This window comes from Patella vulgata, chromosome 4 (assembly GCF_932274485.2).
Source record: "Patella vulgata chromosome 4, xgPatVulg1.2, whole genome shotgun sequence".
Lineage (NCBI taxonomy): Eukaryota > Metazoa > Mollusca > Gastropoda > Patellidae > Patella > Patella vulgata.
The window spans coordinates 59,752,474-59,780,302 of NC_065882.2; the positions used below are offsets into that span (position 1 = coordinate 59,752,474).

At 34.0% G+C, this 27,829-nt stretch overlaps 2 protein-coding genes across 7 annotated transcripts; one reads left to right on the forward strand and one right to left on the reverse strand.

The window, feature by feature from the left end:
* Positions 1-16,518, reverse strand: LOC126819175 (receptor-type tyrosine-protein phosphatase S). 3 transcript variants are annotated; one of them, XM_050547052.2, is made up of 19 exons: positions 15,115-16,518; positions 14,583-14,694; positions 14,123-14,199; positions 13,760-13,929; positions 13,022-13,109; positions 12,349-12,425; positions 11,768-11,807; positions 11,402-11,499; positions 10,615-10,737; positions 9,971-10,122; positions 9,560-9,695; positions 9,051-9,200; positions 8,725-8,794; positions 7,927-7,994; positions 4,154-4,291; positions 3,657-3,776; positions 2,011-2,165; positions 1,036-1,171; positions 1-898 (listed from the first exon to the last, which is right to left on the reverse strand). In XM_050547052.2, the coding sequence occupies exons 1-19, from the start codon at positions 16,247-16,249 to the stop codon at positions 821-823; spliced, it is 3,123 nt and encodes a 1,040-aa protein (XP_050403009.1). In that variant the 5' UTR covers positions 16,250-16,518; the 3' UTR covers positions 1-820. The 3 variants fall into 3 exon arrangements, with proteins under 3 accessions (XP_050403009.1, XP_050403011.1, XP_050403010.1); XM_050547054.2 differs by lacking the exons at positions 10,615-10,737; positions 11,402-11,499; positions 11,768-11,807; ... (4 more) ...; positions 14,583-14,694; positions 15,115-16,518 and adding an exon at positions 10,424-10,528 and having other exon boundaries at positions 7-898; XM_050547053.2 differs by lacking the exons at positions 10,615-10,737; positions 11,402-11,499; positions 11,768-11,807; ... (4 more) ...; positions 14,583-14,694; positions 15,115-16,518 and adding an exon at positions 10,366-10,405 and having other exon boundaries at positions 7-898.
* On the forward strand, positions 7,159-27,581 carry LOC126819176 (tartrate-resistant acid phosphatase type 5). Of its 4 annotated transcripts, none has more exons than XM_050547055.2 (8): positions 7,159-7,216; positions 7,743-7,816; positions 22,394-22,478; positions 22,749-22,981; positions 24,151-24,275; positions 24,996-25,196; positions 26,273-26,420; positions 27,287-27,581. In XM_050547055.2, the coding sequence occupies exons 3-8, from the start codon at positions 22,427-22,429 to the stop codon at positions 27,536-27,538; spliced, it is 1,011 nt and encodes a 336-aa protein (XP_050403012.1). In that variant the 5' UTR covers positions 7,159-7,216; positions 7,743-7,816; positions 22,394-22,426; the 3' UTR covers positions 27,539-27,581. The 4 variants fall into 4 exon arrangements, with proteins under 4 accessions (XP_050403012.1, XP_050403014.1, XP_055956565.1 ...); XM_050547057.2 differs by having other exon boundaries at positions 7,171-7,216; positions 22,397-22,478; XM_056100590.1 differs by lacking the exons at positions 7,159-7,216; positions 7,743-7,816 and adding an exon at positions 18,872-19,163.
* The last annotated feature ends 248 nt before the right edge of the window (positions 27,582-27,829 follow it).

The window sequence follows — 27,829 nt, forward strand, 5'->3', positions numbered from 1 at the left end:
ATATATACTTTTATTATTTCTAAATACACTTGATAACAAAATTTTATAATAAAGCAATAGATAATATACACAATATAACGTTGTAATATTGTAATATTGTAATATTGTAACGTTGTAATATTGTTTAAAGGCAATCATCAATAAATAAACCAAAAAGAAAAACCGCATTTGTGAAACTAAATGAGGCTTAACGTCCTACTGTTATGCTCCGACTGGGCTAATGAAGACGAGCATACGCCATACAGTGTGCTAAGGCCTACTCCTTTATCAAATTCCAACTGCGAAGGGATCGTCTACGTGTACGCCAATGTGTACACGGGACCTCGGTTTTTCGTCCCATCCGAACGACTAGACAGCTGTCTTTATTTGGCCCTCCGTCCTGCACCACTGACATTTTATGCAATGTTTAAAAATATATTTATAAAATAGTATTAATAACGAATAAATTAAAATATGAAAACAAAAATCTTAATAAATAAACAGATGATTCCCCAAGCTGGCCATTATTATTAACTTCAATTCCTGATTTCATTATAAAACTGCTTACCCGAACAATATTTTACTACTTTCAAATATAAACAGCGCATATCTTTTTTTCTTTGTAATGCAATTATTAAATTTGTGTATCTAGATAATATTGATGCAGGTTCACAATCGATTTATATTCTTTGACGATTCAAATAACACAACTTAGCCGGCGTAGTGACCGATATTTTGAACTGTTTAAACTTGTAAAATAAAAGCACAAGAAAGTACAAATAAAATTGACAAATGAAGATAAAAAAATATAACAATATAAGAAACTTATTTTAAAAATAATTTAATAACAAGCAATGTCATATTCCGAAAAAATACTCAAATATCCTGCAATCGTATCAAAACAAAATTTCAACTGCTCCTGAAATTAGAAATTAATAATTATCATATAGTGTAAGTGATGGAATTTAAGCGGGACTGCAAGTGAGAATAATTACTTTTTAATCAACAGCAAAGTTTTCGCAATAAATTGAAAATTTAAAAAATAAATGTACTCACATAACTTGTGATAATTTCATGTCGAGATATTCTGAGCTGATTTATGGTTGGGATAATTCTAACGGATCGTTCCTGTACTATTCTCTCTATTACAGCCGCCAATGTACAAAACACACCACTCTTTTCATTACCATCGCTATAAAACAATACTATAACAATCACTGTCGATCTTGATACTAGAAAAACTTAAATGTATTTGAATATATTACTCTAGTGTAAAGTAGATTTGCAATAGGACTATCATTATGAAGACCACCGAAAACAAACCACACATTTTTAGCTCATCAGCCAACGTTCCAGCCCCCAATAGCCTACTGGCAAATGGACTAAGACTTTTCACCATATGCCTATTTATTCCAATTCGCGCCTCCTCATCCTTTTGTGTAGTATTTTGTTAAATGTTTGGTCTAGCATCGGAGCAGGGTGTTTGAATTTACATTTCGTTTCTCCTTTTTTGTGAATAATCATGTTTGTGGCGTGCGAGAACGACTCCACTAGCGTACAGATTCCTTTAGCAAAACATCGAATTCAGATGACTGCGACATGTTCAACTCTTTAAAATCATCTGAGTGTTTAACAAATGTTATCTATCAAGAAATGTGGAGAAAATTACTAAGCTTTGTCTAAATGTCTTATACATAATACATATATTCTTCTCGACTGTTTTGATCTGTTGATGTCAAAAGACGAAATATGAGATGCATATCATCATAGCTCTGAAAAACATTTTTAAGTCCATGTCGACCAGTCTCGCGTTCAGAAGGGCTTTTCCACACGTGCGCTTTGACAATCTTTGATTAGAAATGATGAATAATGTTTAATGTAAATATTACGTTCGATTCAAGTGGAGTCTGGACAAAACTTTCAATATGTGTCTGCATTTTATATTTGAAGTCGTCAAATATTCCTGCAATACGGCTAGTGAGACTAACCGTGTTTTTATATTCAAATAACAAAATAGATAATGTTACTTACCAACAGTGAACAACGATTGGCCCATTAGTTGATGCTCGTCTTAACGTGGCAATATCTTCCAAAAGACATATCATTGGTGTGGATGATTTAGGAACCTTTAACTTTGAAGGCCAAAAACTACAACTGAATATACGTATTTTGCGTTTCAGATCCAACTAAAGATAAAAGAATACGATTTTATATTAAATGAATGCACTTTAAAAATCTCCAATCTTATTAAAGCTAGAATCAGTACCCGTTATAATAATTTAGTTACGTTGTAATTTATGTATATTACTTCAATAATATTTACAATGCATTCTTAATTTGGTTGGAGTACTTTTGCTTACATAAACAGTCTGACCAGACGCCTCATAGATGTTATAGAGGGTGAGAGAGGGGGGTTGTGCATGGTACAGGGTATTTTTACTCTTTATGCAACACTTGTTTCTGTGTGGCTCTCGATTGTAATTTAGTTTTTCCTCTTGGCTTTAGATATTTAGAATTAGACTGAGTTCAGCTTTGTGAAGTCTATTTTTGTGTCGATTTTTAGTCTGTTATAAAACAAGACGAATAACATTATCTAAAATACTAAAGACGTGTATTTAATCATCATATAAAAGGACAATATTGGTGTCAGTCATTATCACATATGTGATAGAACTAATTAAACACAACAACTTTTGGTCTTGGAAGGAATTAGTAGTGAGCAGAAATTCGCCCATGTATCTGTTATCACTCGTCACTTCAGTCAGTTATATAGAGGGATGACTCGTGTTTTCCTTTGGCGTTCGTCACTTCCGATTCAGGAAACCTGTATTACTCAGCTATCGTAGCAATGATCTCTGTGTTAAAATCATATTTAGAATGTGTTTAACCAGCTCTATCACATATGTGATAATGACTGGCACCAATATTGTCCTTTAATAGCACAGTATACTTTATCTCAGAGATTTCTATACCATAGATCTATTTCTTAAGGATATCTCTAGATTGCCAAAGGTCACGAGATGTAAACAGGTCTAGCGCTAACCCTAACCCTACTCAGTGACCTAGCCCTAACCCTAACACACAATCTCGTCAACAATCACGTGCCCTAACATTATTTACATCTCAGCGACCTTGAAGAAATCTGGAGGTGGCCTTAAGAAATAGATCCAGCCTTGTATAATATGGGTATACTGATACAAACCACATCACATTAGATTTGCGTGATGTACATTAGTATCGGTGGAAGTAATCGTGAATAGGGATGTAACTTAAATCACATAACGGATGCAGGCAGATCACGACAAAGTTTCATGTGTAATAACTCAACAATAGAGGTCAAATATGACGAATTATTTTCGGACAAGGAGACTTTTGTTCTGATTTCTTTTCATGAGTAATAATACAACAATTATTTGCATGGTCCATTCGGACAATAAGAGCTATGTATTATTAAATAGGATAAGCATATCCTTTGTCGGACGTGTTATATAAATTATTATTTAGACATTTATTCACACGATTAATATATTTTGTGGATTAGACAATACCCGCCATATCTGCATTAAATGCTTATTTGGCCAGAGAAGACTAATAAAAGGCCAGACAATCGGTATTTTCATTGACAATGATGCATGTGTAACATATCAACTATAAGGCCCATAAAATATTTTACTTACGTTAACATCACTTTTAACTTGACAAGTTATTTTAGAGTAAAATCCTTGAGAATGGTTCTCTTCTGATTCTTTGTGAATTGAATATTGTCCCGCTTTTGGAGAAAAATACTGGTCAAGATTCTAAAATATTACAATAATGATATGAGTTTTGAAAATTACTTTTGCACAAGAAATATTTGTAGGAAGAAAATAAAGTGTTGAATGGCTGATCTGTTGGTATATTTTGATAACGGATGAGAAACAATGCCGTTTAATTTGACTTATTTGTCCGGTTTACTAATTTGACAGTCCAACACGGATTATACCTCAACATTGTGCGCATATTTAAAAAAAATATATTTTTAATTAATTCGACATTTTCCATTTTTGATTTAAAGATATGTTCTGTTTAACTAGGAAAATTTAATAGCTTTATTATAAATATTTACTGAGACACTATCTTTCTTGGTATATCAAAATGACTGCTTGATGGCAATAGGTGTATATTATACGGTTACCTTGGAATTTCTCCCTTGATCCTTATCTAAACTAACAATTATCTGACAATTTGTTTCAACAATCATTCCCCAGAAGTCATCTACTATATTGGTTGTGGGTGTCTGGGTTACAATATATGCTCGTTTCGTCATATAACTCTGAAATAAAAATGAAATGGAGTTTAACGTTCTACTTTACTACACCAACTTGCTAACCATCCCTTATGCTATGAGGGATTTTTTGCTCCTGGGCACTTTCGCATGTCCGAAACTGTTGTTAGCGTTAACAACGAAGCTATATATACTTCCGGTGGTGTGAGATAGTTTCTGATCAGTGATCAGTTCAGGAAAAAGTATTACGTATTTGGTTAGAGTTTTGTCATTAACAAACATACTTGCTATCGTGATTAGCTGTTGTTTTAGTGATCAGTAAGTCACACGATCAACGGATCTAAGATGATTGGCTTGCAATTAATACTTCTATCGTTCGTAATTTGTTGCCGTTGTTTATTTTTTTAGTGATTAGTCGTTACACTTTTTGATTTTTTAACTATGTTTTGATAATTAACTATTTTGCAGATTGAATATTGGCCTTTATAAGATAAGATAAACAGTATTACAATCATCTCAGAATACACATTTACCTCAAATTGGTCTGATAATGGCACAAAATTCAACACAATTGTGATGAATGGGTATAAATAGTATAAATACATAAATAAAGGAAAGAAATATTACTTGTCTACGATATCACCTTAGGTGGAAGTAGACGTAAAACTCTAGAAACGAACGAACGAAAAGACCTATTAGTATAGGTGTTGACATGGAAATATGATATAGGAATGCTAGAACCATTACATGGATCGAGTAATAAAACATGGAATGAAATATATTAATACATGGAAATCTAGATAATAATTTTGATGCAGAAAGGTAGTAATACGTGTAGCTCTACACAATTTATCTTCTTAGATTCATTGCATGAAATACAAACGCACTAACTGGTTTTGCAACTGTTTTGGGTGGGTTGAATAGATTTTCTAGAGAATAGAGTAGATAATTATCTGTAAATGTTGGGTATATGTGAACAGTACTTAAATTTTTTATACAATGGACATTCTAGTAAAAAATGTGCTTCATTTTCAGTTTTGTGCATAGTGCATTGTTGGCATATTCTTAGATCGGGGGGGGGGGGGGTATTTTTGTATCTGCCCATTTCAATTTGAAGTGAGTGTGAACTAAGTCGGAGTGCGGTCATGACTGTTTCAAAGTTCGTAATATGTACATAACAGAGATATTCAGCAGGTTTATAGATTTTCGTTTTAAATAAGCCGTAAGTCCTAAGCATTGTCGCTTTATCGAAATAAACAAACAATAGAAACTCGACAACGTCTCCTGATAATACTGTAAATATTGGTAGATAATGTAAAAACCGATAGAATCTTAGGGGAAATTCTATCACGGGAAGTCAATGCACACCGTGTCCCAAACGGTGTGAGCTGACTCCCACAACTGCGCATGCGCTAAACCGTAATCACACACCAAGTACCATCTCACACTGTCACACCGGCCTCATCTCACAGATTCTTTTAAGGCCCGGTCCCAGTGGCCTATGGACACAACACGTATGCGAAAAGGACACAGCGGACGAGCAAACTTTCGGGGGTGGCTCCATCCGTTTTCATCCGCTCCAGAAATGGACAAAATTGACGAAAATTTGCGAAAACAGAACGGAAAAGAACGAACGTGGGAAGTATGTAGCGGGGATGTTAAATGGATGTTCATCGGAACCCTAGCGGATGGAAGTGGATGACAGCTCCGAAGGGGTTCGGCAAACTCCAGACATCCTTCAATATACCAGATACATCCCAGATACAAACGCTTTGTCCGTTTTGAAAACTTTATATACGAGATGCATACGCTTACATCATTTCTATTTCCGTGCTACTAACGATGTATAGGCGTTCCATGTACCTTATCTTTCCTCCCTCTTTCCGTTTTCAGCTGGAGCGGATGTGAGTTGCGAGGATGCCCAGAAGATGCAGAGAGGATACAGTGGACGTTTAACGGATGATAACGGACATGGAACGTTTGGTGCTCGTATATGTCGCGCATTTACATCGTACACGGCAGAAAGTTCATCCGTTATAAAAGTTTTGTGCAGCTCAAAACTTTTTGCGCGGATGAAATCAAAGTGAACGGATGCTCGATGGATAGAGCGTATGAAACACGTATGCAATGAGTACACAACGGATGCATGGCGTTTTCAAACGGAGGGCCGGGCCTTCACATGCACGTCAACGTTTGCGCACGGGACCGCCGTTATTCGTCTTACCCGACCGACTCCACGATGTTCCTTGCTAATACTCCACCGTGCATCACTGACAAAGGGAAACCACTCGGGCATAACCCGAGAAACTTTCTGTTTAGTAGCCTACTCAATAACTGATTATGACTAAGGTTGAATCATAAAAAACTAATCGGACAAAAGAAACCACGTGAGATCTTTGACAAACTAATAGTGTATATTTTCTTGTTCACTCAATGCAATGGAATTGCCAATGCTCTATATAGGAAATCATAAAGTCAAATTTGAATTCCAAGGAATGATTAACATTTTACAAACACGTATGCGTCTTTTTGCTGCATTAAAATAACGTTTTACAATTTTTCAATAAACTCAACAAAGGTTGCCTATATCGTTTCGTATGTACTTAATATTTTAGAAATTATTACACATGGAATATAATTCCTACCCTGTAAGACAATCGTATTGCAACTTTGCCAAAGGAAAGGAAAATCTAATTATGGAACATTATGAACAAATATTTGAGTGTCAGTTCCTGTTTCTGTTCAGGGCATTATTCACCAATACTGAAACCGGAATGATTTTAAGTGTGTGGTTTATAATTATATATCTACAAACAATTTCATAATACAATGTCCAACATTATAGCAAAACACTCGAGATTATTATGTCATCAAGACCTTTTAAAGCGAGCAGAATTATTTATCACTATATTAATATTACTTTTTAGCACATTGGACCATATCCAAGTTCTGAATGGATTTCTTTCAAATTCAGTAAGAATAGTATTTAGACGCCATAATTATACATAATTATTTTCTGATGACCGTCCTTCTGTCTCGATTTTGTTTCCGGGGCATATTTCATTATCCGTTCAAGAAATCTTTTTGAAACTTTGTACAAACATCAATCTCATAGTATTTAATTTTTTGATGTATAAGTTTATCGTTTAACATGCAGGATTGAAATAGGCAAAGGTTGTTGCGCAAACCTTACAGGGAGTGGCGACCGTGCCTTGCCGAGCTACTGTGATCAGAGTGTGAATCTTCTGACTAGTCCCATTCATATTCCAAGAAGTTGTTATACCTTCCCATTAAGTGCAAGGTGTCGTGATGGTGATGAATAGTCATCTTGTTTAGTCTGTGAAAGCCCATGGACAATTTTCATAATTTAAAAATTAAAACTTAGCTTGCGCTTCTTAAATTTGTTTACCTGAAACTTCTGACCTTTGTGGGACTGACGCAAGGTGGAGCTTTTTATCGAATAGTTTTGGACATATATTTTTACTTGAATATATTTCAGAAAAATGTGTTTAATGAAAAGATACCCGGTTATGCTGTTCTAGAAAAAGCCGTATTGTCGCTGGATTAATCAAGGTAATTTTCTCTATATTCATTTACCAATATATTACTTTTCATCTAAATGTTCGAACATTTTCATTTCATTTTAATTTCATGTCATTCAGAATGATGTGCTTTTTACTTACGGGCATATAAACAGCGGCGATGTAATCAGTTGAACCGGGAACAGGCGTACAAACTCGTGTGGTATTACCTAAATTATAACATTATGCAAGTGTTACATTATATTTAATACATGACAAAATTGGATCTCACCTTCATGTTTTTTATTCATTCTATAAATATCCATTCTGATGTTATTCCTCAACATTTTTAAATATTAATTTAAGATACTCTTTACTCTACATTCGGAGATATAACTAATGCAACAGCGCTTGCATGTCAGTTTGGTGCAATGGAGCTGAACACTTGGGAGAAAAAACTGATTGGAATTTGGATATTACGTTCTCTATAGAAGGCCCGTCTTCATTAGCCCAGTTGGTCAGAAAAGTAGAGTGTTAAACTATGTTTTAATTCTGTTTTTCATCTCCTAATATTCAAACCAATTCAAGAAAATGTTTAGCATTATATAATGGCATAACTGACATTGTTAGAAAGACAACTGGTCAATCAATGGCTAATTATTTCTGAATCTTGGTTTTGGTTTTTAAAATATTGAATTTGACAATTGAAAGCAAAGTTGGCATTTGAGCACACAAATTTGCATTTTATTCTGAAATTACCAAATATGTCCTTTATGATGATAAACATTTTTATGAATCTTGAAATGCTTTAGAGTGCACTATTTTCAAAGGAGAACAACATAATCTGAAGGATTTTGAAGGAGCCTCTCGATTAACCTTAACATTGGATAAATAATAGATTATCAAATCGTAACCTGTGATAATACCTACAAGCAACGATCGATGTATCTCTATTCTTACCTATATCTGACTCCGACATAGCTTCAGAAAATTGTTCCATGTTTGGTTTTATGCACATTTTTGACATCATCTAAAAACAAGGTAGTCAATGGGAATTCAGGTAACCACAAACAAACAAACAAATTGATAAAACAACTCCAATGCAAACGCAAATAAAGCATAAATAAGAATTTCCACATTTATAGGAATGTTTTTTTAAAGTTTTATTTCTGAAGCTAAAAGACCCATGTATATTTATAACGATGTATATTATCGGGTACTGTGTGTTAATTTAAATCTAAACAAAAAAAAATATTTCTAACAAAATGAAGGTGGTTAATACCTACATCAAATATTTCCCTCAGTCCATTTTTCCTGCCAGATTTCTCTACTTTGAGCATGTTCTTGTAACTATCTTTAAACGTTTCTGTAGTTGTGATTGTATCTTTAGTAAAATACCATTCAGCAATAATATCATGTAGAAATTCGTATTGTTCCTTCAACATAAATTTAATTCCAATTACATATAATTTGGTTATCAAAGTGATAGATTTATGAGAGAGACAAGTACGATAGTACCAGATGCACCAGGAATCGAGCATGGCATCATTGTCGCCATCTTGGAATGGTTCCATCATATCAAAAATCGAAGTACGTCAATCGTCCACGATACAAGCATGCCAATCCAAAACTAGGGGATATCATTACTGCTATCAAGATCAACATAACTGTTTAGGTAAATGTGTAACAACCTATAGCTTGTACCATCTGGTTATATTTTTAGGTGAACTATCTGTTTTTCTAAGTACATACCCACTTATCCGCTTCCAAGACACATGCAATGTTAATGAATTACCTTTGCCTGTACCATGTTAACTCTTTCGTATCTCATTCTTGCCACACATTGATTGACATCCACTGATTTTTCTGCTAGTCCTTCATCCATGAGATAATCTAAAGCGATAAACGTCCCTGTCCGTCCAATACCAGCACTATAAAAATAATACTATACACTTATATACTAATACGCAATGCATTCTAAAACAGATTTTGTATTGCCCTCGGGATATACTCTTGTCGTAACACAACAGTCACATTATCTAACCGTGATGTATACCAGGACAGTTGTTTACCATACCGACTAAAACAGAAATGAGAAGAGTAGTATAAAATCTGTTTGCTGCTCAGGTAATTTTTAATAACGTTGAATATATATTTTTTAATATTTGAAAAAAATAAATTTTATCTGATCAATAAAGCATACAACCTGCAATGCACAGTTAGTGGGCCGTTAAGGTCAGCCTTCATTCCCTGGACCTTAAGGTGGAATTCCAACAATGACGTCATATCTGTAGGAACACCTTTGTCTGGCCATGATGTATAGTGATATTGGTGAAGAGTCTGGGTTTCACAGTTGTCCTATAAAGTGACGGATAGCCCATGAGCATTCAGGTCACACATAATGCTTTGATTATGTCCAGGGCCCTGTTTCACGAAATTTTAACTAAAGATAAAATCCAAATTTTAGTATATACTTCAATTTTGATTGGCTAAGCACTAAAATCAATCTAATATTATCCGATCAAATTACTAAAATTTGGATTTTAACTTAGTTAAAATTTCGTGAAACAGGCCCCCGATCTTAACAAGATTTAAGATTACATTATATCGTCCTTAAACATTTCCTGTTATAACATTTAAGAAATAAATCAACATTTACAAACTAATAAATACAATCTATCGTCATCGCAGTAAGTTGCGACTTCCTCGGCGGGAGAGGCATATGTGGAGGCGGGGGCGTAAGAGAAACAGATTTTGAATAATCAGTTTCAATCTGAATAGCCATGAAAAGGCTAGGGAAAATGTAACAAGATAAATAATTAGTTTTCCATATAAATAAAGTGATCTGACCTTGGCAACTTTAAGTGTCCTAATTACATAATGGGCAAACACTTCCTCGCTTATCATAGTGATCGATATATTTCCATATTTCACCGTTTGGTCCAGATCTGGCCAATACTGAAGACATTTGGCCTAGAATGTCAAAATAAACAATACAATATATACATATAAAATTGACACTTTAATTAATAAACATATTAAATAAAAACAACAAAGTATATACAACCTGAGCATAATGTATAAAATATAAGTACTCGTGTCCTGTAGCTATTGCTCACTGTATGTGGAAAAATCAAAATAATTAATCTTGCACGAATGTTTAATTTACCATCAATTCTTTTAGTAAAAAAAATAAATTAAAAGAAAGCAAGTCTATAACTACTGTATTGATATTGGTGTAAGATAGAAATGGTAACTTGGTAATCGTTTACTTCCACAAGTGGGTCCCAATCGCTATTCATCTTGTTGTTCGTGTTGTTCTTGGGGATGACGCTCTTCAAATAAAGCCTTATAAACCCCCACACCTCCAACCCTCAATTGAAGTACGGTCGATATGAAACTGTGTTCCTTGGACAATTGCGCATGGATTCAAGGGCTTCGGTATTTAATATGACCTCACAATTCCAAGATGGCTGCGATGACGGCGTAGTTAATTCCTGACTAGTACGGTCGTACTTGTTTAATATACGATGGTTTTTTTTATCCGCATAACTAAAATTTCAAATCCGGGTTGAATGAATTGTGCAATTAATCATATACTGGTATACAAAGTTTAAATATAATCTCAATTACAAACCACAGTCATTTCCACTAAATTAGTCAGCATAACAATCTTCTTCGCTTCTACAAACCATAACATTCTCCAGAAATCATCGATGTTTTTTGCTATGGGGCCTGAAATAGCCCAAAAATAAGTGAATATCAAAAAATATAAAGTTAAGGTGATATTACAAAAGTTGCTTTTTTTCTTTTTTTTTTCTTTTTTTTTAAAATTCAATTTCGTTTAAAACATAAGTTAAAAACTTTTAAAATCCATTTCATACCAAAATATATATATAACTAGATAATATGGGGACCATCTCTAAATTTACATCAAAGGAATTCCATGAAATATAAGTTAAAGTATAAATATTTTGCCAAAGATGCTAAGTGAATTGCCCACCTTGTGAAGCTATATACTTCCTTTTTGTTCCGCCATATCCCTAACCATAAACGAAATAGTTCAAAATTTCAGTCATTTCATACAGTGTAACATACATAATATAAACAAGAGATTTAAACGATATTGATTTGTTAAAATCAAACAGGCAATTTTAAACGGTATATATTTGAGTAATGGAATCATCTAATGTATCACACATGCTGCATATAATGATTCCCTGTGAGTATCCCTCTCCTACGCCATTAAAGAACCATTCTATATTTATTTACTCTACAGAGAGATAGCAATGGGGTTTATCTTCCACTCTACACAAACTAGATCACTTCGAGACTAACGCAGGGTACAACCTTAATAATTCACTTGTGCGTAGGGATCTTTAGTACTGGGAGGTTGAGCAGACGACCCTACAGCGTGTCAATTTCACATACTCGCTTTGGATCGAAACCACGCCATTCAAATCAATGACCAGAACTTATTATCTAAAGCGCACCTTTTAGACCACCACCCCTACCCCTCCTCACTTATTATGTATTTAGAGCTTTTTTTTATCATGCTGTAATTCCAAATAACAATAAACTTACAGTTATATAACAAGCATTGTAGTAATCTGAGTTGGGATCTCCATTCTCAATATCTATCTTAACTCGTGTATGGTCAACTTAAAAATTTAAGAAAGTAATCAAAACAAAAGTTTGCTAATATTGATATGCAAAATAAGCTAGTCCCAGTTCACTTTAACTTTAAACTGGGTATGTTTTATTTTAGTTGTTCATTAAATGTTTATTATACAAAAGTTGTCCTCTAACAGACTAAATTCTGCGAATATTACAGTCAATGAATGTTTTAATAGCATAAATAACCGCTTCTGAGGTGTTTCGGTCACGTCTAAACCTCTATCAATTAGAAATTCATCTGCCAAATGATTTCAAGTGACTTTATCTGTTTTCTGTTACACTCACAGTCACTACTTACTTTTAGCCCACTATGACAATTATTACGTATATTAATAGATTCAAATGCCACTAGATGCACTGTTATTAATACAATTGCTTGCAATTGTCACTAACGGCAAAATCGCTATCAATATGCCCAAATTGAGAGGTTCAGGTCACTAATTACAAACTCCTTTTGGTAACGTAAAACTTTTATCTGTTGTGGGAGAGTTTTAAATATATTATATATTTCAGGTGATCCAAACCAGACAAATATTACCGTAATTGGCTTGTTTCCAAAATAGATACTGTATATACTTACATGCACATATGTCTTTGTATCTGTTTTTACCTTTATTAAACTCATTGAGACATAACTCATGAGGTGAACACAATCCTTTGGGCAAATCCTGCAATTAATTTGACTTTTAAGAAAGAGAAAAAAATTCTTCCAAAATGTCAGCAAATGTCAGTAAGTCCAGATTGGTTTCGATTGATTTCACGCTGCCAAATTGAATAGAGCAAAAAGTGCACTGTTGAAAGTGTCGATTCGTTCTTTCATTTCTATCAAACAGTGGCTAACAAAGGCTGGTATATTTGAAAGGGGTGTGTTTCGGTATAATTATGAAAAAGATTGTCTAAAAAAGAATCAAACCACCACGGAATTCACTTACGTCTTCAGGGGGTCCAAGACGTTTTCACGAGCGAGTTCGTCTGCCGCCGAGTTGCATGCAAAAAGGGAATCACCTCGTTCTCTTTCTCGATCTCGGAGTGCATCTGAACCGCTCTAATTTAGCAGGGGTGGGCGGAAACTTTATGCGCCATCGGCCAACGTCTAGTTCGGTGGAATCAGCTCCTGGGTTTCATCTCTACAACTTGCATACCATTGAGTGCATCGCATTAATATGTCTTTAAATGTTATTTTCTAATATAAAGGTAAAAATTATTTTCGTGATAATTATATAGGGTTTTATTGGCGCTAGGAATATTTGTGCTAACTTCATTTCGAATCCGGGTGCTGGAATACTGGTGGGAGATTCCGCTCGGTCATTTACTTTACCTGATATTCCAAATCAAATTTCTTTCCCTTCATGCCCTGATTATAATCCCACAAGTCTTTAAGATCAATTCTAGTTGGTGACCTGGACACGTCTCCAGCATTCTGATACACAGATTCTTCTCTCAAATTCTCATAAATACCCGTTGCGTCATTGACAACAGCAGGATCAACTATAAAAATAAAATGAACATTAACCCAAAATACTGTGGCTTCCTTTTTTCTATAAGGAAAAGGAATGGGGTCAAAAAGAATTTTGATTAATGAGAAACCTTCATTTTTAAAATTCTTTCATTACTATAGATCTGCGAATACAAATATTTTTATACATTGTATTTACATGTAAATATATTAGAATTGACTTACTAGCTACTAAATAAGTATCATTTTCAACAGGTGTTATGACAAATTCGTTATTTTCCTTCTTTCTCTTACTTCGTCTCCTGAAACCAATTTATTTTCGTTAAATATGTATGACATTTTCTAGAATCGCTTTAATATTTGGTTAACCAACTAAACATGTAGATATATATATTTCTAAATTATGTATAATATATTACCCTCTATTAAAAAAAATAAAACCAAATACATGTATAACAACTATATTATATCAGACTAATTAAAAATATAAATTATTACCTTATATATAAAATCATGCCAAGAACTAATATAGTTATTATAATATGTGTTTAATCAACTAAACATGTAGATAGATATATTTCTAAACCATGTATAATATATTACCTTCTATAAAAATAAAACCAACAAATATAGCAACTATATATGCTAGACTAATTTTAATATCTAAAAATACATAAATTATTACCTTTTATATAAAATCATGCCAATAACTAATAAAATAATTATTATAATAATTATAACCGCAATTATTGTGGTGTTAACCATTATTGTACCTCCAGAATCTGACTCTTTCCAAGCTGAAAAAATGTTAAAAACAGTTGCAACACTGAGGTGAATCAGCATCTGTAAATACCACTGAACGAGAAAGTATCTCATTTTCAGATATATAATATCAACCTACTAAATGACAAAAGGATTTTTTTTATCGAAGAACGTCAGAGGTTGTCTGGCGTAAAATATAAGTTTGTTTTATTTTAATTGGGTCAAATAGCCAGGTTTCGTTGTATAAAATCTCCTTTTCTTGACAACTACTGAAACACAAATATAAATCGGGATGTTTTCTCTATAACACCTTTTAAGATCGCACGAATTGAACATAAGCATAAATATGAAGTATCATTGTAGAAGTATCATCGACAACTACAAATATCATTCTGGACACCATAATATTGTACATTTGTAAGAAACCGGTAGGAAACGATATAATAATTACTAACCTGTAGTACAATTATGTCCTGTGAGGCCAGGTTGACATCCTTCAGTACATGTTCCATTATACAGATGACATACAGATATAGTTGAACTAATTCTAGGTTTACATGTTGAACTACAAGTGTTGTCACACTGTAAACCCCAATATCCTTCTGTACATTCTGTACATTTACCACTGTACTGTTCACATGATTTACACTTATTACTACATCTTTTCTGACAAGTGTTACCGTTATATCCGTCGATACATTTTATACATTTACCAGATTCCTGAATACATCCACCAACACACTTAGAACTACAGTTCTTATCACATGTCTTACCATGATAACCGCTTTCACATTTATTACATCTACCATCGTTTTGATCACATCCACTATCACATTGAGAACTACACTTCTCACATGTTTCACCATGGTAACCACTTTTGCATTTATTACATTTACCATTGGTTTGATCACACCCACCTTCACATGAAACACTACAACTAACATTACAAGCTTTACCATACCAACCTTCATTGCAACCATGTAAACATATACCGTTTTTATAACAAATTCGTTGATTTTCTACGATTTTACAAGCATCATTACATGTTCCATTACAGAAATCACCAACAAAGTTTTCTTTACAACGTTTACATTTACCATCAGATTTGATACATCCATCAAGACAGTTATCGGGACAAGTTAGGTTACAGCTTGGACCATGATACCCTGCTTTACAACTAGAACAAGTCCCATCTCTATTACACCCTTTAACGTAACAATAACCAGTACAAGCTAGGTTACAGCTTGGACCATGATACCCTGCTTTACAACCAGAACAAGTCCCATCTCTATTACACTCTTTAAAGTAACAATTACCGGTACAAGCTAGGTTACAGATTAAACCATGGTACCCTGTTTTACAACTAGAACAAGTCCCATCTCTATTACACCCTTTAATGTAACAATTACCAGTACAAGTCTGATTACATAAAATGCCGTAGTAACCTATGTTACATTCTCTACAGTTACCAGTTGACTGGTCACATTGTTTACAATTACGAGAGCAGGCTGATGTGGGACAACTATTATCAATTCTACAATCAATATCATCTCTACAATTACTATTTTCATCACACCCTCCTGTACACATTTCTGGGCATTTATGGGAATCTCTACATATACCTGTTTCATCACATTCAGTTTTACAATCAGTAGGACATGTAGCATTACAGAAGTCTCCATATCTCCTATTGTTACAACCACCAATACAGATACCTGTATCTTGATTACATCCATTTAGACATTCAATTGGGCAATCAATTCCACATATCTTACCGTATTTGTTAGTGCGACATCCATTACATCGCCCTGTATCTTGACTACATCCATTTAGACATGATGGTCTGCAATGTTTGTGACATATCTTACCGTATTTGTTAGTGCGACATCCATTACATCGCCCTGTATCTTGACTACATCCATTTAGACATGATGGTCTGCAATGTTTGTGACATATCTTACCGTATTTGTTAGTGCGACATCCATTACATCGCCCTGTATCTTGACTACATCCATTTAGACATGATCGTATGCAATATTTGCGACATTTATCACCATGTCGATTGGCTATACAATTAACACATTTTCCAGATTTTTGGTCACAGCCACCTTTACAGTTAGTATTACATGGTTTACAGCTAGTTCCAGAATCATCTTCATAATAGCCATCGCTACATCCATCATCTAGTCAAATAGTAAAATAAAAAGATGCTTATTCATAATAGTTAAAAATATATTTTCTATCTAGATAAATATAATCCTCAGTGGATGATGTAATATAATTACATATGTAATTGTGAGAGAAGGACAAACGGTGTTTCATATCAATACATTACAATTAGATTATTTTTAGTAAATTCATGGCAAATCTTTATTTTTCTATTTTGCTTCCGCGGACTGAAAATAGTAAGAGAAATGTTTACTATATGGTTTAGAAGTGCCGAACTTAAATCAAACAAAGCCAAAGTCGAACTATTCCATGATCGAATAATTTTAACACATAAATTCATTAGCCTCCATTAGCATCTTACGATGGATAAATTGCTGTTTATCAAAGCGCCTGATATCGAATAATTCGAATTTATATTGAGTTCCTTCAAGCCTCTAAGTATTACAAAATAATCACCGGTTGGCTACATTTATAATTAATTTTAGATACTGTTAACATGTTGACTTTGCTGATGTTTTCAAGACTTACGCGTCTTGAAAAAAGAAAATGATTCCAAAATATAAACGTAAATAAATGATTGGCAAAGTAATAGGTGAACGTTCATTGAATTTAGACGGGTACATATAATATGTATATAGAGCGTAAGCAAATATATTTTTCCAATTCTTTGATACCATTTTCCTATCTACTCAAACATACATTTATATGCTCTAAAGTGAACCATTTAAGAGATACAGACGGGAAAACAAGAGTTCACTGGTGGCCATCTTGGATTTATGCTAATTACCCAAAAGCCCCAGCATCTTCAGCAGGAACATTTGGGTTGGGAGTCCTACAGGTACTCTTCTATGAGAAACTGGCGAATACAATTATGTTGCAAATTGTTCTATGTAATTTCTTAGCTTTACCTGGCTAGTTTGGTTTAATTATCGGCCAGTACTGTACATGTATGGTTCCAGACTGGCTTTTTGTATTTTTTGTGTGACTTTCCTAACAAATTGACTTGACTCATCTGTATGTAAATCCATATTCATAATTTCAATAACAATATAAGACGACTATATATTTGATACCAACCTGTACATATTCCACATGTCTTCATACAATTTGTGATCCAATATTGTTCAGGGCATCTAGATTTTTTTCCCAAACAATATGTTGTCCGTCGTGTATCTTTACATACACTTAGTGCTAAAATAATCCATCATATTAACATAAATCTATCATTTGACTAATCGTTTAATTGTTATGTAATTTTAAAATATTTTATTTTTGTCGTCATATATCAAGTCACCCGTCTGCTCCAGAATTTCATAGAATGTACTCATAATAGCACATAATATACATTTCTATGAGACATGATACAAAACAATACAATACAATACGTGATTTAGAGTGACAAACCGGGGCTAATTTAGATTGGAGGTTGGACACACACCCACACCCACCCCACCCCTCCGTCGCATAGTTGTTTTATTTCACTAAAATAAAATTTTAATATGTCCTAACTATCTGACTCTCACATTTTATTGCTAATATATTTTGAGTAAATATTGACTCTGATAATGGTCCACTTCCACGTGCCAGAAACTGGCTGGATTCTCCCCTAAAAAATAACATATATATGAATGGAAAAATAAATGAAACAAAACCTACCTTTAGTAGTATAGATAAATATGCAACTAACAAAAATGAATCTGCAAACCTCCATGTTGATAGTGGTGATATGTTATTATTACTGTACATATATACTAGTCTATATTAGGAAGAAACAATTCAGTGGTGTTAAAAAGCTTCCTTGTATAGGCCTTCAACCCTAATCATCAGTATAATCAGACAGACGGACAAATCATCGTCTATAAATTTTAAGTAACTAAAATAATTATGAAAAAAAAAAGATCTGAAGAAACAATCATTGTTGGTATATAATTTTAATAATTTTACATCATTGGGATCTTACTAATCATCGAACATAACCGAAAATAGCACTCTTTTGTCAAAAACACTCAGAGTGAGCCTATTGTAAACAGTGATTTGTTAAAAACTTGACATTGTATCTTTCTTGTAAGTGAGTGAAGTTTGTATCATTACATTAAAGGCTCAATAATATGTCCCAATCTTTATTCTGGTCAACAAATCGTACTATTTTACACTATTCCAATTAATTGATGATACAAATTTCATCTTAACACACCTAATTTAAAAAATTGGAAAAATTCAACTAAATGATTTGAAAAGCCTAACGTAAACCTTTTCAGATGTGACTTGGATTTAAAAATATTTTCGAACCCTCTGGACAAGTAAAATAGGATTTAATGGATAATTTAAACAACAGGTAGGACACTAACACATCTAGTACTTAGAATAAGGCTATTTTTTTATTTCTGGAGCTGTCAAGCCAGCAAGAGTGTTATTGTCCCTTTAAGGGGACTTTACAGCGCAGAAAATGCTGATGATCGGGTCCGTTCACTTGATTTGATATAGGTTATTTATTTCATGCATTATGTGCAGTGTGTGTCTTGTCCTTGTGTTTGTCTTATTGGTTTTGTTTGTGTATAGTGCGGTCCTCCTGTACTTATTATTAAGAATGGTGAATTAAAAAAAGGAACTTACACTTCACAATTTCCCATTTACAATACACGTATTTCATCTGATAATTAGGTAAGTCCCAATTGTGAAGGTTCTAATTTCATCCCAGAGGAAGGGGATTCTGCTGTTTTTTGTGGGCTTTTTTTTTCGTTCGCCTATGTACATGCAAACATTCAAACACGAACGCCCTCTTTTAAACGCCTGGAGCGAGTGGGCTAATATCATGCAGATCGTAAGAGGCATAGCATCTATTTGGGATATGTGTTCCTACAATAGGTAAATTAATGATATAAAGAATAACCGCTTTAGTTTAAAAGGATTTAGTTGTTTTGAGCGGTTTTTAAACTATAGTGTCTGTCTTCATTTTCCATAGAAAATCTGTAAAAAGAAAACTAAGAAAAAAAGATCTTATAACAAGCTACAAAATTGTCTTAAACTTTGCTTATGTGAGCATTACTGTTCCGTTTTCATGTGCGATTGTGGGTTCCTTTTGTTCGATGTTAGATTAAGACCACTCTAGAAATTCATTATTCATCATTACAATATAGAATAATTTTTCAAGCTCACGAGAATAAATTATGTCAACTTTTCCAGAATAATTGTTGTATACTTCGTACAATTCAATAGCATCTTGAAACATAACCAATCCCAGATGCAATTGGTGTCTCCTTAACATTTAGAAACCATTACATAGGTGGTGAAATAGTTCCTAATACCAGATTATAGAGGACTGCATCCAGGGCCCTTATTCACGAAAACTTAAACTAAGTTACAACCGAAATTTTAAGAAATACTGCAACTTCATTGGATATATGCAAATTGATTTTACTGATCAGCCAAGCGAATTGCAGTATTTCTTAAAATTTCGATTGTGTCTTCGTTTAAGTTTTCGTGAATAAGGGCCCAGGTGCATAGAGAGCCAAAGTAAATTTGCGGGGCACAGGTTTCGGAATGGGATAGTGTCTGGAGAGTGACATACCGTAGATCGTAAAAATGGCGGTTGGGTTTTAATTTACATATTGGGTTCGGGTAGAGATCCATTGTCAATTATGTCTAAGCATTTAACAACACACTAACTAGACACCCACGAGACAAAGCACGGATATTGTAGGCCATTCAGGTAAATGGCGCGAGGTCATGCCATAAGCACCCACTTAACTGAACGGTGAAGGGTTTGTAATGACCAGGGTGGTATAGTTTAATTTACCTCGAATACTTTAAGATATAGTAAAGGGAAAATGGTACAAAAATTTGAAATGAAAAACAGTTACGGTTAATACATGCGTATTTATTTAGACCTAAGATTCTTTCTTCACTTACAAACTCATTTTAAAAAAAAATCAATACAATCCAGTATGAAAGTAATAATAAATCGTTCCGGTGAGAAATTATCATTGATACATATGTATTTTAATTATACATAACGCCAAAGAAAACATCAAGTATTGAACGTATTTTAGTTAGAATTTGTCAGAAATACGTCGACATATTCATTTTGAAAGTATACAAAATCAAGTCAGAAAAAATCTACCCATTTCCAGTTTTATACATTTTACTTGGTGATAAAGAAATGGATTTGGAATAACATTAAAGGTATTTTGAGTTATTAAAAAAGCAGTTGTTGTAATTAACTATGTACATGCATTCAATGGCTTGATTATTGTGAAGTTAGTTGTCGTTGGCGGAGAAATTAGATTGTTTGAAACATTTAAGACCTTATGACACATCATCGCTGAGATATATAGATGATTTGAGATTCATTACACTTAATTACGTACATGTATATTAGTTATTTGAATGGCAATTACTAAATGCAATTTTGATTATGTATATTAGTGGTTTGCAGAGCTCATTTGGATTCTTTGCTGTAAGATTAATTTGAATATGATAACCATGATATTAGATACAATAATCACATTTATTTTCTTGTTCAACGTGACACTACCCGTTAAACAGAAATACGGACACTTTACCCAAAATTTAATAGTTTAAGAATGCTTGCAAATAGATATTATTTATGATTGTAAAGTAATAAATTCATGATTATTTGTTTTTTAACTGTAAATCTTTAACTTTAAAATGATGATTAAAGATCCTGTAACTATATAAAAGGTGATTCATCATCTAATAAAATAGAAGTCAGAGCAGGTTAAAGATGCATTATGTAAGAACCAAATCTGCCTATTGCAGGTTATTTCTGGCTTCAAATCTTATTTAAATTATTTTTTAGACATTCATTCACTTGATAAATCTATAATCAACTCGCTAAACCATCGGGTGGTCGAGATTCAAATGGATTTGTACACCCGCGAGAATTTAATATTTAACGATAAACTGGATAATCGGGACTTAGTCTCGGTTGTTAAATACCGTTGCTACGATGATAAACTATCTACGCTACATCTTTAAATAGTGATAATTTCCCCAGAATAAAGTTATTTGAATGACATATTCAATATGTTCATTTTTGATAATCTATTTTTGAACTGTTATAGCAAGAACGGTCAGCTTTTTATTTAAATCTGACATAATGCATCTTTAATGTTGTATACATTTCAATAATGTTTTGCATAATATTCGAACTAGCTGTCAGATAATTCTTTTGTATCCGTACAAATATAAATTTATTTTGAGACTGTATGTAAAATATAACTAATCGTGCATGAATAATCTAAAGGTATTTAGTAACCTTTTAATGTCTTACTTAAAATAGAAAAACAAAACAAACTATAAGCCCCCTCCCCCACCTTTTCTTTGGTGGTTGATTGGAAGTCAATAGAGTTGGGGGGTTTTTGTCATTAATTTTATCTATCGTTATCATATCATTGGGCTATTGAAGCGCCATTACTCTTTTGACCTGATGGTTAAGATTGATAATTAAGGACAATTTCCAAAAAACAAACACACAAACCCGTCAGATGAAGTGTAAGCTTATAAATAGTATTTATTTTTCACGCCAATTGAAATTGACTGAAGAAGTGATTAGAAAGGAGAAAAAATATATTCTAAATGGAAAGACATTATGCCGAAATTGTCCTTTTATCAATATTCCTCTTGCAAGGTGAGTGTACTTTCAATTTCATATTTTCACATTAAATCTCAATAAATGTATCCCCATATTCCTTTTGACTGCGGGAGAGAAGGCAGGCCAGTGAGGACGACGTTGGTTCGCTAACCTGGAGGTCCCGTGTTCGATCCCAACGATGGCCAAGAAAGTTCATCGGGACGTTAAACCCCATTTCATTTCATTTTGACTGCCATATGCAATCTTCGTCTACCTCACTCTCATCATTGTACAATATTGCTAAATACACTGTGATCTTGTTTATAGCCTTAGTAAACGGTAGTTGGGAGACTTCTAAAACAAATGGCAAAAGTTTGAAGTTTCTTGTAATGGGTGATTGGGGAGGAACGTCCATCGCTCCATACACAACCCCAGTAGAGCTAGACACAGCTAACCAAATGGCAAAGATCTCTAGAGCAAGGAAGCCCAGCTTTGTCTTGGCTTTAGGAGATAATTTCTACTATAACGGTGTAAAGAATATCAACGACCCAAGATTTCAGGTAATAATTAACATTCATCGGTACTCATCTGAAATTAAATTCAACGCTTATTACCGTATTCAGGCACCCGTACCTTAATAGTACACCCTGCACGTTTCAAGTCAGTAGCTTGAAGCGTATATATGGTATTAGTGTCAGTGGCTTGTGGCACGAAGTAACAGTATATTGTCGCATACATAATATATTATGTCAACGCTTGGGCGACATAATATATTGTGTTGACGCTCCAAGCGTGTTAGCATATTAGACCTGTAGACTCAGTGGAATGTACGCGTCATCAGAGCGGATCCAGGGGTTGGACCATGGGGACCGGTCCACCCCCTTAACAATAGAAAGTGTCCCTGTAAATAAAAGAGGGCATCCTTATCAGAAAAAGGGCACCTGTGATGTCAGAATTTCAAAAAAGGGCACTTTTCTTTCGGATTAGGGTTAGGGTTAGGGTAAGGACACAGAAAAGAGAGAAAAAACAGAAAAGAAAAAAACAATCGAAACTTACCGATTCCATGATGGAAAATACCGCCAAAATATGTCTCCAAAGCATTCATTGGTTATCAAAGCGCCAATTAAATCTATCGTTGCAAGTTCATGCCTAGTCACCTCCATCCTAGTTCCAAGCGTTGACATAATATATTATATCGCCCAAGCGTTGACATAATATATTATGTATGCGACAATATACTGTTACTTCGTGCCACAGGCCACTGACACTAATACCATATATACGCTTCAAGCTACTGACTTGAAACGTATCGCCTGAATAGTAAATATGACTTCTAGGGTCACTGTTCTTTATATTTTGTTAATCAAAGCATTGTATTTATTCTACAAATATATATGCCTTAGATGCCAATTTCTTGATAGAGATAGGTGTACGTAAGCACTATAGAAAAAGAAAATCAAAAGTTCATTGTGACACGGCTGATAACGCCAATAACGAATGTATTTTACCGGGTGTGGCAAGCTACCTAATAAAAAAAACTCATTTAAATGCAAACGTACAACAGAAATGAAATATATAGTAGACTCGGCAGATGTATTTTTTTTATTTTCTTTACTGTCTACCAAACCAATTAAACTATAATGAACAAAGTATTTTTATTTGACATTTGGATGTGTTAACATTCTTTTACTGTGATTTGCCCGCTTGTTTCAAATTTGTTATTTTACAGGAAACGTTTGAAGTAGTTTATAGAGACGTATCCTTATTGATACCATGGTATGTTATTGCTGGCAATCATGACTGGAGAGGAAATGTCTCGGCACAAATAGCTTATACTAAGCTGTCAAATAGATGGTAGGAATATTGATATCAAACATTGACAACCTTTTAAAGACGCTAAACATCAAGGTCAAACTAGAGTGTTTTCGTTAAACATGCACTATACAAGAGATAAATCTGCCTATTTGCCGGTCTTTCTTTAGGCATTAACTGTTGCATAAATTAGTCATATAATTAACTCTCGATGCCATCGTTAGCCTGTGGTATTTTGTGGATTTGAATACGTTTTGTGATGGATAATTTAACATAAAATGGATAGTCGAGAGTTTGTTTAATATCGTATTATCGGAATTAATGGAGACCGAGGCTAGTCTAATATTGAATCGGTAATATTTCGGTTCAGAGTAAAGCCATTTGACTGAAACTTTCAGCATATTCTGTTTTCATTGTCTATGTATTAAATATTATAGCGAGAACTGTCAGCTGTTTATCTAATCTTACTCAATACCCATGTAATACAAAACACAATAATTTTATTTAAAACCACACTGTTCTTGCTCAAATCAAGGCAGCAATCTAAATAAATCAAAATAATTTGTATATCTCCTTAGTTTTACTAATTTAGACTATGAGAATATTGCCTAAGATAATAATAGGCCTACATATATTCCATTTGTGAAATGGATATTTCTGATCATGTAGATTACATGGATATTTCTAGCCATTTGGCTTAATGTCATTGACCTGTAATGATCCCATAATTGAAATCTTAAAAAATCATCTTTTATTTTTAAGGAAGTTTCCTTACTTCTTCTACCCACTGACATTTAAAATTCCCGAAACCTCGGATACCATTGATATCCTTATGATAGATACTACTCTTTTATGTGGTCATGTTATCGATGATTTCCACGGTTACCAACCAGATGTGCCAAAAGATGGAACAACTGCTGAAATTCAGTGGGCATGGTTAGAAAGACAACTAGCAGATAGCAAGTAGGCATATTGTCACGCTCATTATAATCAATTTGGTTTGCTTTACCATTTAAAGAAAAATCAAATACAAAACAAAAATAATACTTGTTTCTATTCTGAATGTGCAAATCCACAATATTGTTATGTTACAGTTAGACTAGCACGATTTCTTTTTAAAAGTTCGTGGTCACTGGCCTCTTCTGGCTTTTAAAATGCAAGCGAAATGCTTACAAACAGAGTTATTGCATTGTATTGGAGAGGACTCCTTTCTTTGTAGATTTTATTAACTTTTGTCCGATCCGTATATTGTAAAGTAATATGTTTAAATCAGGGTTTTAGATATGGTTTTATTAAATAAACATACGGTGATGTCAGTCCCTTAGTCTACACCTACTTTCACATCATTGTCAGGAGTTCAGTTTCGACATAATTATTAGAACAATGACTGTCGATTGTGTGCATTTTACAAAGGTAGTTAGTGGAATAGTTCTTATTGGAGTAACGTTAAATCCCAGTTGTTCCGGTTCCATATTTGTTGACCCAGGTTTAATTGTAGATTAATGATAATGATATATTACCACACTCGTATCTTACTCAAATCGAAAGTAGTGCCTCAGTTATTGTCCCTGACTGATAGATTGTTGATCAATGTATGTTAATGATTCTTGTACTGGATATAAATGGTGACCCGGTCGATTTGAGCGTGTTTAAATTCAAATACAATCTAGTACAATGGTCTAAAGGGCATTCATATTCAAAGTCCATAAATACAAAGTAACAAATTAACAGGCGTATCCATGACCAAGTATTGTCGCGTGTTTAGACAAATGTAAGAATACCCTGCCTCTTGCGCGACAATAACACATGGGCTTTTGGGAATAATTATGTAATCCTGGATGACTTTTCCGGGTGACATCATGCCATCATTATTTAGAGTGTTATGATACCTGACTCACTTAAACTTATACAAGGGAGGAAACCCCATGGAGTGGAAAATGTATTAAAGCTCCACCGACTAAGCTGCTGGTGGGCGTATGGTGCCTTGCCTAGAAAACTATCTTTTAGAATTTTTTAATTTCTATGAAATTATATTTAAGGGCTAGATATTTGTTTACTGCTGGACATTTCCCAATTTATTCTATAGCCGAACACGGTCCAACAAGATGCCTTGTTAATAGATTACTTCCCTTGTTATCAAGATATAAAGCTAATGGTCATTTTGCTGGACACGACCATAGTTTGCAAGTTAGTTATCTTTCTTAACATTATTTATTTTCTGTCCATTTATCTCAGCATTGCCATATTTTCATTTAAAATATCCGAACCACTTTAAAGGTGGACAGTGTCTAGAATTATGTAATAAGACTGGTGAAATTAAAATGTACAATACTGTTTTTACATCTGGTGACGCCTATATTGCCCTGCCCTATATCCCACTATGACCGGTGTATTTTATACAGATGTGATCGTGGGACATCACCTAGCTCTATCGGCAGATATGTACATCTTATTGATATGCATTTCGGATCCAAACGAACAATTTTATCTTCTATAAAAATCATTTTACGGAAAATCAGAACAAATCCTCCCATATCTAGCACAATCTAATACCTTAAAAGTGTCCGGGGGGATATTATGGTATTTTAACTACATAAATATCAAAAAAATTGTGAATAAAATAAATCTTAATTGCACACGTCGGTGAGAACTCTTTACAGAGCAACATAGTTATTGTTTTGCATTGCAAATTGGGGTGTAGTATCAGATTTTTAAATCACCAAACATTTTCGAATTGATTCCAATGCCGGTGCATATTTACGTTATGCATTATATGGGTCGATCCAGCTAGGTTTCCCCTAACATGAAACAGCGTCTAGGCGTTCTAGTTGGACTACACACCGTGATACTCTGTATACATCGGTCTTCACGTGAAAGAACCTTCGACATTTGGAATTCGACGACGAGTAGGCGAAAACGCCCCTCCTGTCAACTTTCCTGTCACACAATTGCTTATGATCATCTTCGCTAGCCCAGCTGATGCATAAATACATTTCATTTAAAGCGATTATCCCTTTTTTTATTTATTTAATTATCCATTTTTTTTTCTTCAGCACCTACGAACTACGCACCACGGGGTCACATTGGATTTTATAGTATCTGGAACTGCCAACTTTATAGACTCTAGTACTCGCCACATGCACTCTGTACCACAGGACTCACTTAAATTTCACTGGGCTGACACCCGCTCCAAGGGTGGTTTTTGTTTTGCCGAGGCTACACATGACAAACTTACTTTAACCTTTATTCGAGCTGATGGACATGAATTGTATAAAACAAACATAGCTCCCCGTAGGTTCTCATAATGTTTATTATGGAAGTACCACTGTAACTATGTAGAGACAATAAAGGAACTTTAAAGTAAATTCTGTGAGATTATTTTAATGAAAATGACTTAGCATTTAATGCTAGGTTCCTACTGTCGTGCGATGCGTTTCGATGGGATTGTCCCTATTGAGTCCACGATCTGATACGTGCAGATACGTTCGGATACGTTTCGATACGATCAACACGATTGCTACGACTGACCTCAATATATGATAAGGCCTGATAGTATCATTACAATGACTCCACGATTTCAATCGTAGCGCGAATCG

What these genes read in the sequence shown, in the direction of transcription:
- LOC126819175 (XM_050547052.2), bottom strand. Translation starts at nt 16,249, where the DNA reads ATGTGTACAGGAGGGTGTGATGAAAATAGTAATTGTAGAGATGATATT. An exon ending in ATCAAGGGAGAAATTCCAAG is followed by an intron (nt 3,777 to 4,153) that starts GTAACCGTATAA and finishes GTAATATTTTAG; the next exon opens with AATCTTGACCAGTATTTTTC. An exon ending in CCAATCGTTGTTCACTGTTG is followed by an intron (nt 1,172 to 2,010) that starts GTAAGTAACATT and finishes ATTGTTTTATAG; the next exon opens with CGATGGTAATGAAAAGAGTG.
- LOC126819176 (XM_050547055.2), top strand. Translation starts at nt 22,427, where the DNA reads ATGGAAAGACATTATGCCGAAATTGTCCTTTTATCAATATTCCTCTTG. An exon ending in TCAACGACCCAAGATTTCAG is followed by an intron (nt 22,982 to 24,150) that starts GTAATAATTAAC and finishes GTTATTTTACAG; the next exon opens with GAAACGTTTGAAGTAGTTTA. An exon ending in ACTAAGCTGTCAAATAGATG is followed by an intron (nt 24,276 to 24,995) that starts GTAGGAATATTG and finishes TTTATTTTTAAG; the next exon opens with GAAGTTTCCTTACTTCTTCT.